The sequence below is a fragment of the Procambarus clarkii genome, chromosome 88 (assembly GCF_040958095.1).
Source record: "Procambarus clarkii isolate CNS0578487 chromosome 88, FALCON_Pclarkii_2.0, whole genome shotgun sequence".
Classification (NCBI taxonomy): domain Eukaryota; kingdom Metazoa; phylum Arthropoda; class Malacostraca; order Decapoda; family Cambaridae; genus Procambarus; species Procambarus clarkii.
In genome coordinates this window covers 10,308,661-10,322,360 of record NC_091237.1, presented here as the reverse complement: position 1 = coordinate 10,322,360, position 13,700 = coordinate 10,308,661, and the positions used below count along the sequence as shown (strand labels likewise).

The 13,700-nt window shown below is 43.7% G+C and overlaps 2 protein-coding genes across 2 annotated transcripts; one reads left to right on the top strand and one right to left on the bottom strand.

The window, feature by feature from the left end:
• Positions 1-703: 703 nt before the first annotated feature.
• LOC138359033 (neurofilament heavy polypeptide-like) lies at positions 704-2,563 on the top strand. The gene has a single exon (XM_069317724.1). The coding sequence runs from the start codon at positions 704-706 to the stop codon at positions 2,561-2,563; it is 1,860 nt and encodes a 619-aa protein (XP_069173825.1).
• Positions 2,564-12,296: 9,733 nt separating this feature from the next.
• On the bottom strand, positions 12,297-13,357 carry LOC138359032 (balbiani ring protein 2-like). The gene is made up of 2 exons (XM_069317723.1): positions 13,339-13,357; positions 12,297-12,730 (listed from the first exon to the last, which is right to left on the bottom strand). The coding sequence occupies exons 1-2, from the start codon at positions 13,355-13,357 to the stop codon at positions 12,297-12,299; spliced, it is 453 nt and encodes a 150-aa protein (XP_069173824.1).
• Positions 13,358-13,700: the final 343 nt, after the last annotated feature.

Genomic DNA, 13,700 nt, shown 5'->3' with positions numbered 1-13,700 from the left:
AGCCATGTCAACAGTCTTCCCTTAACTCCAAAAGAGGCTAGCTGTTCTAGGATTATTTCTCTGTTGCTGTATCAACGCAGTTTGGAGATCAATAAATGCCGCCTGAGAGTTTGGTCCCCTCTGATAAAATACTCAGCAAAGCAAGTTTGTGTGCTTCTTCCAGGAAGTATTTTTTTTTTTATTAACATATTAGGTACATCTGCATTAGTGCAGCTGCCCTAGACTATATGAAGTGGAGTACAGTGTGTCAAAAAAAGCTAACTAGGTGTGCTAAAAAATCCCCATCACACAGGATGGTTAGTCATACAGAGGCATGTGATAAGCGGTCTGCACTGGCAGACTCCGGATGCATTTTGAGGATATCAACAACACAAGATGAATAAGGTAGCAGTGGTAATACAAGTCCCCATCTCGCAGGATGTTAGTCATACAGAGCCATGTGTTTAATAGCCGTGTGCACTCGAAGTATTTTCTATTGCCGTTCACTGGAAAGTCTAGGGAACTAGGACTCCATATTTTACTATAGTTTACTCTTAATTTTGTTTTGTTTTCTTCTACATGGAGAAGAAGCAAAGAAGACAATAAGAAGCTAAACAGTGCCACAATAAATAATATGCAAACAGCTCCAAGGTAAAATAACTAAGATGCAAAACAGCCCGATGGAAGAACAAAACATCCCCGATGGAAGAACAAAACATCCCCGATGGAAGAACAAAACAGCCCCGATGGAAGAACAAAACAGTCCCGATGGAAGAACAAAACATCCCCGATGGAAGAACAAAACATCCCCGATGGAAGAACAAAACAGCCCCGATGGAAGAACAAAACAGTCCCGATGGAAGAACAAAACAGTCCCGATGGAAGAACAAAACAGCCCGATGGAAGAACAAAACAGTCCCGATGGAAGAACAAAACAGCCCGATGGAAGAACAAAACAGCCCCGATGGAAGAACAAAACAGCCCCGATGGAAGAACAAAACAGCCCCGATGGAAGAACAAAACAGCCCCGATGGAAGAACAAAACAGCCCGATGGAAGAACAAAACAGTCCCGATGGAAGAACAAAACAGCCCCGATGGAAGAACAAAACAGCCCCGATGGAAGAACAAAACAGCCCCGATGGAAGAACAAAACAGCCCCGATGGAAGAACAAAACAGTCCCGATGGAAGAACAAAACAGTCCCGATGGAAGAACAAAACAGTCCCGATGGAAGAACAAAACAGTCCCGATGGAAGAACAAAACAGTCCCGATGGAAGAACAAAACAGCCCCGATGGAAGAACAAAACAGCCCCGATGGAAGAACAAAACAGCCCCGATGGAAGAACAAAACAGCCCCGATGGAAGAACAAAACAGTCCGATGGAAGAACAAAACAGTCCCGATGGAAGAACAAAACAGTCCCGATGGAAGAACAAAACAGCCCCTGGAAGAACAAAACAGCCCCGATGGAAGAACAAAACAGTCCCGATGGAAGAACAAAACAGCCCCGATGGAAGAACAAAACAGTCCCGATGGAAGAACAAAACAGCCCCGATGGAAGAACAAAACAGCCCCGATGGAACAACAAAAAGCCCCGATGGAAGAACAAAAGTCCCAATGGGAGAACAAAACATCCCCGATGGAAGAACAAAACATCCCCGATGGAAGAACAAAACATCCCGATGGAAGAACAAAACAGCCCCGATGGAAGAACAAATCAGCCCCGATGGAAGAACAAATCAGCCCGATGGAAGAAAAAATAGTCCGATGGAAGAACAAATCAGCCCCGATGGAAGAAAAAAGTCCCGATGGAAGAACAAAACAGTCCCGATGGAAGAACAAAACAGCCCCGATGGAAGAACAAAACAGCCCCGATGGAAGAACAAAACAGCCCCGATGGAACAACAAAAGAGCCCCGATGAAAGAACAAAACAGTCCCGATGGGAGAACAAAACATCCCCGATGGAAGAACAAAATAGTCCGATGGAAGAACAAATCAGCCCCGATGGAAGAACAAATCAGCCCGATGGAAGAACAAAATAGTCCGATGGAAGAACAAACAGCCCCGATGGTAGAACAAAAGTCCCGATGGAAGAACAAAACAGTCCCGATGGAAGAACAAAACAGCCCCGATGGAAGAACAAAACAGCCCCGATGGAAGAACAAAACAGCCCCGATGGAAGAACAAAACCGCCCCGATGGAAGAACAAAACGCCCCGATGGAAGAACAAAACCGCCCCGATGGAAGAATAAAACCGCCCCGATGGAAGAACAAAACCGCCCCGATGGAAGAACAAACAGCCCCGATGGAAGAACAAAACAGCCCCGATGGAAGAACAAAACAGCCCGATGGAAGAACAAAACAGCCCCGATGGAAGAACAAAACAGCCCCGATGGAAGAACAAAACAGCCCCGATGGAAGAACAAAACAGCCCCGATGGAAGAACAAAACAGCCCCGATGGAAGAACAAAACAGCCCCGATGGAAGAACAAAACAGCCCCGATGGAAGAACAAAACAGTCCTCTTAACGTGTGTTTCTTCAATATAATTCATTGTTTCATCTGGCCATTAAAGGAGGCTTAACTGCTCACTAAGATGCTGGACGATGACGGTCAAATATAAACACAACACAATTAAAGTTGTGAGTGGCGCAGACGACCGATATGTTTAACGCAGAGAAGGCGAAGTTATGCTTCAGAACAACGTCACTTCTTCAATATTGATTTTAACGGCGAAATTCAGGCTGTTGTTGTTGGCTTTGCAACAAAACCGAAAATCTTGTTGCCTTTGTAACGAAGCTATCTTGAGATGGTTATCTTGATATGATTTCAGGGCTTTATTGTCTCCGCGGCTCAGTCCTCGACCAGGCCTCCACCCACAGGAAGCAGCCCGTGACAGCTGACTAACACCCAGGTACCTATTTTACTATTAGGTAACAGGGGCATAGGGTGAAAGAAACTCTGCCCATTGCTTCTCGCCGGCGCTCGGGATCGAACCCAGGACCACAGGATCACAAGTCCAGTGTGCTGTCCGCTCGGCCGACCGGCTCCCTAGCTGAATCATGGCCTCAAATGGACTTATAGGAAGTTATTGATTAACTATTGTGATGTCTTAGTCTTAATTCATTTGAATATTTGTGGTTAGAACTAAATGCAGCGGTTCTGAAAAAGGGAACGTTCAGGAGAACAAGCCACGTTCAGGAGAACAAGCCACGTTCAGGAGAACAAGCCACGTTCAGGAGAACAAGCCACGTTCAGGAGAACAAGCCACGTTCAGGAGAACAAGCCACGTTCAGGAGAACAAGCCACGTTCAGGAGAACAAGCCACGTTCAGGAGAACAAGCCACGTTCAGGAGAACAAGCCACGTTCAGGAGAATAAGCCACGTTCAGGAGAACAAGCCACGTTCAGGAAAACAAGCCACGTTCAGGAGAACAAGCCACGTTTAGGAGAACAAGCCATGTTCAACAGAACAAGCCATGTTCAACAGAACAAGCCACGTTCAACAGAACAAGCCACGTTCAACAGAACAAGCCACGTTGAACAGAACAAGCCACGTTGAACAGAACAAGCCACGTTCAACAGAACAAGCCACGTTCAACAGAACAAGCCACGTTCAACAGAACAAGCCACGTTCAACAGAACAAGCCACGTAACTTGAAAAAAGCTACACTGTCTAGCACGGATAAATGGTAAAAAATCATTCTTACTCAAAATTCCACTTAAGTATTTACAGGTGGGAGAGAACGGCTGGGTTAAGTGACGAGAGGGAAGAGTGAAGCAGGAAGTTATCCAACACAAAACAGCATCGACGAAATACTAAATATTAGGGGGGAGGTGTCTTTTGTTTGTATTAACTAGGTATACACAACCATGTGCTGCTATCTTATTCTGTTTGATGGATTACAGATGGAAGGAAGGAATTATCATGGGAAAGTGCCAAGCCATTACGACTATATAGCACTGGGAAGGGGTCAGGATAAAGATTTGGGATGGGACGGGGGGAAGGAATGGTGCCCAACCACTTGGACGGTCGGGGATTGAACGCCGACCTGCATGAAGCGAGACCGTCGCTCTACCGTCCAGCCCAAGTGGTTGGGTGGATGGATTACAGAGTGTAGATCAAAAGCTAGTTATGAGTTCGTTTAATATCCCATCTCATTAAATTGTTAAGTCATACTTGGAATCAACACACAACATGCAATTCGAGTCTAATATTTTAGGCTCCACTAGTAAACTCTGGGTAGAGCTCTAAAATATCTTCCAGTATTCGTGAGTGTATGAAGTAATTACAGAGCTCAAAGTACCTTATACCATTAGGTCTTAAGTCACTGATAACAGGGCAGTCACAGATATAGTGTTAGGAAGAAGGATGTCCCAGCTCTTGTTCACATAGTTTACAATTGGAATGTTCACCATTGGAAGATTCATTACCTGCAACCACCTGCCATAGATATCGATATCACAGCATATTTCTGGCAATTACAATGTCACACTGTCCAGTAGATATTTTTCGCTATCCGTATCTACAGATAGCGAAATAACGTTATCACACTTATAGCATATGTTATAAACATATCACAACTCTTCATACTCGTTTTTATGCCCTTTGAGTGTCAGTGACTGCTCTTCTCTCATTGAGTCATTAAGCTTATCACTAACCTTATATCAAGTATGTTATTAAAAAGAAGGTTGGGTTAGGATTTTTATTTTTATCTTAATTTGTAATTTACCATTTAGACTAAATCGGTAATACACAACGTGATTTTTTCGGGGGTTCAACAGTTCATTTATGATCATTTGACCAAACAACCCGTTCTCGCAAATTTAATAAGTCAATATTGACTTGTTAAATATGTGCATAGGTGACATACTTAACATAATAGTTTCCCTTGAAAAGCTTCATAGAAAACACCGACCTTACCTAACCTACTTAGTATGTTAAAATAAGCATTTTATAGCTTCGTAATTACAATTGTTACTTAACCTATTATAGGTATAGGTTAGGTAGTAATTGTAATTACGAAGCAATAAGATGCTTATCTTAACATACTAAGTAGGTTAGGTAAGGTCGGTGTTTTCTATGAAGCTTTTCAAGGGAAACTATTATGTTAAGTATGTCACCTATGCACATATTTAACAAGTCAATATTGACTTATTAAATTTGCGAGAACGGGTTGGACCAAATAGGTTCTTTACTAACAACCATGACTGGAAGATGGGGTGGGCGTGTCATGTACCTCCCCGGTTGATACGCTTCCTCCAGGTGAAGACGAATGTGATGTCTCCTACCCACCTTGAGGAGGTTGGCTAAGACGACTTGTTATCTTGTATATCCTTAACTTTTCTCCTTTATCTGATGGCTCGCATTAGTTATCAGAGGCCGTTTTCTCTGCCCTTTTGGCCTGGAGTAACGAGTCCACAGAAACGTTTTTTATGAAAGAGTAACGAGGCCTTAAAGACTATTCCAGCACGAAGTAACGATACCAGATAGCGCAATCTTCTTAAGATTGACGATACCAGATAGCGCAATCTTCTTAAGATTGACGATACCAGATAGTGCAATCTTAAGATTGACGATACCAGATAGCCCAATCTTCTTAAGATTAACGATACCAGATAGCCCAATCTTCTTAAGATTGACGATACCAGATAGCCCAATCTTCTTAAGATTGACGATACCAGATAGCCCAATCTTCTTAAGATTGACGATACCAGATAGCCCAATCTTCTTAAGATTGACGATACCAGATAGCCCAATCTTCTTAAGATTGACGATACCAGATAGCCCAATCTTCTTAAGATTGACGATACCAGATAGCCCAATCTTCTTAAGATTGACGATACCAGATAGCCCAATCTTCTTAAGATTGACGATACCAGATAGCCCAATCTTCTTAAGATTGACGATACCAGATAGCGCAATCTTCTTAAGATTGACGATACCAGATAGCCCAATCTTCTTAAGGTTGACGATACCAGATAGCCCAATCTTCTTAAGATTAACGATACCAGATAGCCGAATCTTACTAAGATTAACGATACCAGATAACCCAATCTTCCAAAGATTAACGATACCAGATAGCCCAATCTTTCTAACATTAACGATATCAGATAGCCCAATCTTCCTAACATTAACGATACCAGATAGCCCAATCTTCTTAAGATTAACGATACCAGATAGCGCAATCTTCTTAAGATTGACGATACCAGATAGCCCAATCTTCTTAAGATTGACGATACCAGATAGCCCAATCTTCTTAAGATTGACGATACCAGATAGCCCAATCTTCTTAAGATTGACGATACCAGATAGCCCAATCTTCTTAAGATTGACGATACCAGATAGCCCAATCTTCTTAAGATTGACGATACCAGATAGCCCAATCTTCTTAAGATTGACGATACCAGATAGCCCAATCTTCTTAAGATTGACGATACCAGATAGCGCAATCTTCTTAAGATTGACGATACCAGATAGCCCAATCTTCTTAAGATTAACGATACCAGATAGCCCAATCTTCCTAACATTAACGATATCAGATAGCCCAATCTTCCTAACATTGACGATACCAGATAGCCCAATCTTCTTAAGATTAACGATACCAGATAGCCCAATTTTACCAAGATTAGCGATGCCAGATAGACCGGTCTCTCTTAGATTAACGATATCCGATTGACCAGTCTATCTAACATCTGGACGATATTCCCTGGACGATATTCCCTGGACGATATTCCCTGGACGATATTTCCATGGACGATATTCCCTGGACGATATTCCCTAGACGATATTTCCATGGACGATATTCCCTGGACGATATTCCTTGGACGATATTCCCTGGACGATATTCCCTGGACGATATTTCCTGGACGATATTCCCTGGACGATATTCCCTGGACGATATTTCCATGGACGATATTCCCTGGACGATATTCCCTGGACGATATTCCATGGACGATATTCCCTGGACGATATTCCCTGGACGATATTTCCATGGACGATATTCCTTGGACGATATTCCCTGGACGATATTCCCTGGACGATATTCCCTGGACGATATTCCCTGGACGATATTCCCTGGACGATATTCTATGGGCGATATTCCCTGGACGATATTCCCTGGACGATATTCTATGGGCGATATTCCCTGGACGATATTCCCTGGACGATATTCCCTGGACGATATTCCCTGGACGATATTCCCTGGACGATATTCCCTGGACGATATTCCCTGGGCGATATTCTATGGGCGATATTCCCTGGACGATATTCCCTGGACGATATTCCCTGGACGATATTCCCTGGACGATATTCCCTGGACGATATTCTATGGGCGATATTGCACATATGATATTCGCTATATGATGTCAAATAAACGATTTCGATGAACAATATCTGAACAAAAATATATGAACGATATCTGGAAACGATATTGTTATGACCCTTGACCTCTGGGCATGACCTCTGACCCTTGACCTCTGGGCATGACCCTTGACCTCTGGGCATGACCCTTGACTTCTGGGCATGACCCTTGACCTCTGGGCATGACCCTTGACCTCTGGGCATGACCCTTGACCTCTGGGCATGACCCTTGACCTCTGGGCATGACCCTTGACTTCTGGGCATGACCCTTGACCTCTGGGCATGACCCTTGACCTCTGGGCATGACCCTTGACCTCTGGGCATGACCCTTGACCTCTGGGCATGACCCTTGACTTCTGGGCATGACCCTTGACCTCTGGGCATGACCCTTGACCTCTGGGCATGACCCTTGACCTCTGGGCATGACCCTTGACCTCTGGGCATGACCCTTGACCTCTGGGCATGACCCTTGACCTCTGGGCATGACCCTTGACTTCTGGGCATGACCCTTGACCTCTGGGCATGACCCTTGACCTCTGGGCATGACCCTTGACCTCTGGGCATGACCCTTGACCTCTGGGCATGACCCTTGACCTCTGGGCATGACCCTTGACCTCTGGGCATGACCCTTGACCTCTGGGCATGACCCTTGACCTCTGGGCATGACCCTTGACCTCTGGGCATGACCCTTGACCTCTGGGCATGACCCTTGACCTCTGGGCATGACCTTTGACCTCTGGGCATGACCCTTGACCTCTGGGCATGACCCTTGACCTTGGGCATGACCCTTGACCTCTGGGTATGGTTCCTCTGCTTTTGCAGTTGTAAAAAATACATAATAATACTGCCTTGCCTACTAAAAGTGTCTAGGGTAATAAATCAACTGCTTACTCAACAAAGCAATATACTTAAAGTAAAGGTAACAAAGAACATACAAACATATAAATGAAAATACAGGCAGCCAGAAATATTAATGTACCAGAATACATTAATACAATATCATTATATAAGCACTGATCTCTATTTAAAAACTTAAATGGATAGAGGGGTATGAAAGTAATGGTCTAACCAGGCAATCAGCTGTTACTAAACAATGAACAATTAGCACAGACTTATCTCGGCAACATGTCCACGCCAGCCAGCTCCACCCACGCGACTGGCGTTGCTGGAGCATGCATGACATGCTGTCTACAAGATACCAACTAAAAGCCACATAAAATCTCTAGATACTTTGCTATCAGAGAGTAGTACTTAAGAACATAATTATAACTAAACTAATATGCATATAACACTGCTAAAGTGTAATTAAGAAGTTAAGTACAATCAATAAACAGGAATAATTACAGGGGTGAATCAGTGACGCTAGGTTGATACACTGCAGCATTACTGGAACATCCCAAGTACGGTCATCCCCCCATGAGACGCCACGGTCTCCCCCCACAGGAATGAACATGCAATAGTATAACAAAATATTAAATACAGGCACACTACAGCAAGCTACATATATATCCAACATATATATGCTGGAAAACAACTGGATAAAATGTTTAATTTAAATAACTGAGGAAAGAAAAAATGGACATATGTTTATCATGATAATTGTTAGAATCAAATATATGGATTCGTAACAGATATAGAGCGATCCCTTGAACTAATGGGGTAAAAAGACGGCAAATATAAATAAATTTGTGAACAAAATTGAGAAAAATCGTTGCGATAAAAGACTAATTAATTGCTAGAACGGCTTGGTAGAACAGGTGATATCCTCTATAAACACCTGTAGGTGAGTAGATATAATATACTCACACACGTGCACACACACAAACACACACACACTCGCTCAATGTGATAGAGCCCAGTAGGCTCGGGAATCTGTACACCTGTTGATTGACAGTTGAGAGGCGGGACCAAAGAGCCAGAGCTCAACCCTTGCAAGCATAACTTGGTGAGTACTCCTGAGTACTTAGGGAGTACAACTAGATGACTACTTGTTTCCGATGTCGGAAACAAATGGGAAGCGTCTTTTCACCCTGATGCCCCTGTTACCTAGCAATAAATAGGTACCTGCGAGTTAGACAGCTGCTACGGGCTGCATTCTAGTGATGGGCGTGTGTGTGTGTGTGTTATGAATGAATATATATATAGTTGATGGAGGAAAATTGATCGGGAGACATTGTATTAGACAACCGATAGTCAGAAAGGTGGGGTCCAAGAGCTAACAGCTCATTCAGGCACAAATAATGAATACACACACGCGCGCGCGTGTGTGCATACACACACACTCAGACGAACTCACTGAATGCCTCTTCTCAAAGCGAATTTTACCCCTCACACAGCTTATATAATATTCCTCAGGCCAATATTTGGATCAGACCAAAGAGCATTCATATTTTGGCGTCTCCAGCGTGGCCTCCTCCGCCCTCTGGCCAAGATGGCCGCCCACATCACTTGTGGGCGGCTCCTCCCCCAAGACTGGTAAACTCCCCTCCACCCAACCCCAAATTGATGAAGGCCCCCCCCCCCCTCCCTTCACGCCCAGATTGACGCAGTCACCCCCCCCCCTTCACCCCAGCTTCGGGCGTGTACGCCATATTGTGGAATACAAATGTGCAGATTGTGCGGAGTTACTCTTTGTTTATGTATGAGCCGAAGACCACGAGGGGGGGGTGGGTGTTATGGGAGGGGGTGAAGGGCTGGAGATGGGGCGAGGGAGGGGAAGAAGGAAGGGGGTGATAGATGGGAAAGGGAAAAGAAAGGGGTTGAAGGAGAAGAAATAGTTAAAAGGAACGGGGAGGTGAGAGGGAAGGGGATGAAGTAGGGGAATAGCAAAGAGCGAGAGAGAGAGGAAAATGAATGAAGGGCGGAATAGGAGTTAAGAGGAAAGGTAGGGAGAGAAAGGAAAAGAGAAACTGAGAGGAAAAAAGGATAAACAAGGGACTTAAAAGGTGGGAGGGATGAAAGGAGAGAGGCGGAGGAAGGGCGGAAATGAGAGCAGATGATCACTGGAAGGGGTAGAGACGAGAGTTAAGGAATGAGGAGTGAGAGAGCTCCGTTAAAGTTCAGATGAGAAAGATTTTATCAAATTGTAAAAATAAATCATGGCTCAGAGGAATAGTGATAGGTGTAATGGTGATGATGGTGAGAATGATAACGGTGATGACATTATGGTGATGATGATGATGACACAACCCATCCTGCTGTTTAGGTAGTACTTTTTGTAACTATGTACACCATTGTACAAACATTGACATACTAAGGAATTAGATAGTAATTATTAGCGATAGTAATTAATTAGCGATCTGTATAGTCACTATGACACACAGACAAGCTTAAACCCTTCATTGTCAGTTGATGTACTAGATTAAACCCAGTCACACTACACCTTTCTGTTACTCCTGCTGACAGTCACGTGCTAATCTCTACACCAGTTCTCATTGACATGACTTTGAATCAAGAAAATTACGCTTATTGTGATTCTGAAATTAATGGCAGTAAATACAAAGGCGTGAGTAACTTTCCCAAGGAGTTTCTGGATTTTGATCGACACTAATTTGTCAGTTATTAGATCGCCGCACCCTCCGACCACTGCGAACTCCAGGAGAAGAATGTTGACGTTGCTCGCTGCTTCGTTAACATTTCCCTTTGTCGACTATTCGGTAAACAAGTAGGCAAATGGCAAACAAGCACAGATGCCTAATCCAATGGCAATCCAGTACACAAGTCAATATCCAACACTTGGGATGGACGGTAGAGCGACGGTCTCGCTTCATGCAGGTCGGCGTTCAATCCCCGACCGTCAAGTGGTTGGATACCATTCCTCCCCTCCCGTTCCATCCCAAATCCTTATCCTGACCTCTTCGCAGTGTTATATAGTCGTAATGGCTTGGCACTTTCTTCAGCAAATGTCCTCCTTCCCAACTAAGTCGATGACGTCATGAAAAAAGTATCGCTGAGTTTGAAGACTTGATGTCCAAGTGACCGAGCGAGATGACACGGCCGTACGAAGTCTGTCTCTCTCTCTGTCTCTCTCTCTCTCTCTCTCTCTCTCTCTCTCTCTCTCTCTCTCTCTCTCTCTCTCTCTCTCTCTCTCTCTCTCTCTCTCTCTCTCTCTCTCTCTCACTGTGGGACACTGAGTTCCAACGACTCCTTGTACGACATCCTGTGGTTGATGGTGCACTGGTTATGCACCGACCCTTAGCAGCACCATTGGCCTGCCCAGCCAGAGGACTATCCACACCCAACAAGGTAAACCTTGATCCCAGCCCAGAGGATTCACGAGAGTGTACCGATGGATGTGTACTACTGGAGATGTCCAGCTGACTCACACACCGAAGTGCACTCACTCTCACAAATTACCACAGTCGTGATATTCCCTTCTTTCTCAATGAGAAGATGTAGTGATGATGATGATAATGATATGATGATGGCGGTAGTGGTGTGATGGTGATGAGAATGTGATGATGATGATATGCGTGTGATTATGTTGTGTTAATGATCAGTATGATGTTGGTGATGTTATGTGATAATGTTGAAGGTGATGATGATAGTTATGATGTGATCTTGATGGTGAAAGTGATAATGATATGATTATGATGAGGATGATGATGACGGTGATAATGATATGCTCATGATGATGATAAGGATAATATTCGATAATTGTGATGATAAGGATAATATTCGATAATTGTGATAAGGATAATATTCGATAATTGTGATGATAATGATGGTGATATGATAATTTGACATGATGATGTGATGTGTGGATGATAATGATGATGCGATAATGCGTGGATGTTGATGCCGGTGATGATGATTAAGATGGTGATGTGATATGATTATGAAGATGATTATGGTGATGAAATAATGTGACGGTGGTGATGATGATGGTGATGGTGATAATAATGACGATGATAATAACACAGATACATAGAATTTCAAAGAACAGACCGTTGGAACTATATTCTGCTTTTTGTGGAGGCCTTGGAGGCCTTGGAGGTCCTGGAGGTCTTGGAGGCCTTGGAGAGTTTGGAGGGTTTGGAGGCCTTGGAGGTCCTGGAGGTCTTGGAGGTCCTGGAGGCCTTGGAGGTCTTCGAGGTCTTGAAGGATTTGGAGGCCTTGGAGGTCTTGGAGGGTTTGGAGGTATTGAAGGTTTTGGAGGTCTTAGAGGCCCTTGGAGGTTTTGGAGGTCTTAGAGGCCTTGGAGGTTTCGGAGGTCTTTGAGGCCTGAGAGTTCTTGGAGGTCTTGAAGGATTTGGAGGCCTTGGAGGTCTTGGAGGGTTTGGAGGTATTGAAGGTTTGGAGGTCTTAGAGGCCTTGGAGGTTTCGGAGGTCTTAGAGGCCTTGGAGGTCCTGGAGACATATGCAGGAAGTGAAGCGAATATGGCGAGACCTGTTGGCCCATATCCAAAGTTTAATTACTGTACCATACTGTATTATATCTCCTTGTTAAGTGCTGCATATGTTTACTGTACCACACTGTATTATATCTCCTGGTTAAGTGCTGCATATGTTTACTGTACCACACTGTATTATATCTCCTGGTTAAGTGCTGCATATGTTTACTGTACCACACTGTATTATATCTCCTGGTTAAGTGCTGCATATGTTTACTGTACCACACTGTATTATATCTCCTGGTTAAGTGCTGCATATGTTTACTGTACCACACTGTATTATATCTCCTGGTTAAGTGCTGCATATGTTTACTGTACCACACTGTATTATATCTCCTGGTTAAGTGCTGCATATGTTTACTGTACCACACTGTACTATATCTCCTGGTTAAGGGTTAAGTGCTGCATATGTTTACTGTACCACACTGTACTATATCTCCTGGTTAAGTGCTGCATATGTTTACTGTACCACACTGTACTATATCTCCTGGTTAAGTGCTGCATATGTTTACTGTACCACACTGTACTATATCTCCTGGTTAAGTGCTACATATGGTTGAGATTCGATTGAAGATGTTCAACTGCATAGAGTAACTGTCGTTACCCATAAATTGTACAGCCATTGATGCTTGTTAGGTTTGGGTGACGTGAAATTGTTGTTTAGAACTAACATTGTCACGTCCTCTGATGACTGTAAACACTTGTATTAAAGCACCTTGAAGTCTTCTTCAAAGGAAACTGTATTAATTAATGACTTCTTGGCGGTTTTGGTGTCATGATTTATTGGTAAGTCTTGGTGTCTTCTTTCCTCGGCTCTGACCTCATTTATATTTGTTGATACCTTTTTCTTAAAGACGGTGACTACAACAGTGTGTAATACAGCAGTGTGCAATACAGCAGTGTAATACAGCAATGTGTCCTACAACAGTGTGTAATACAGCAGTGTGTCCTACAACAGTGTGTAAT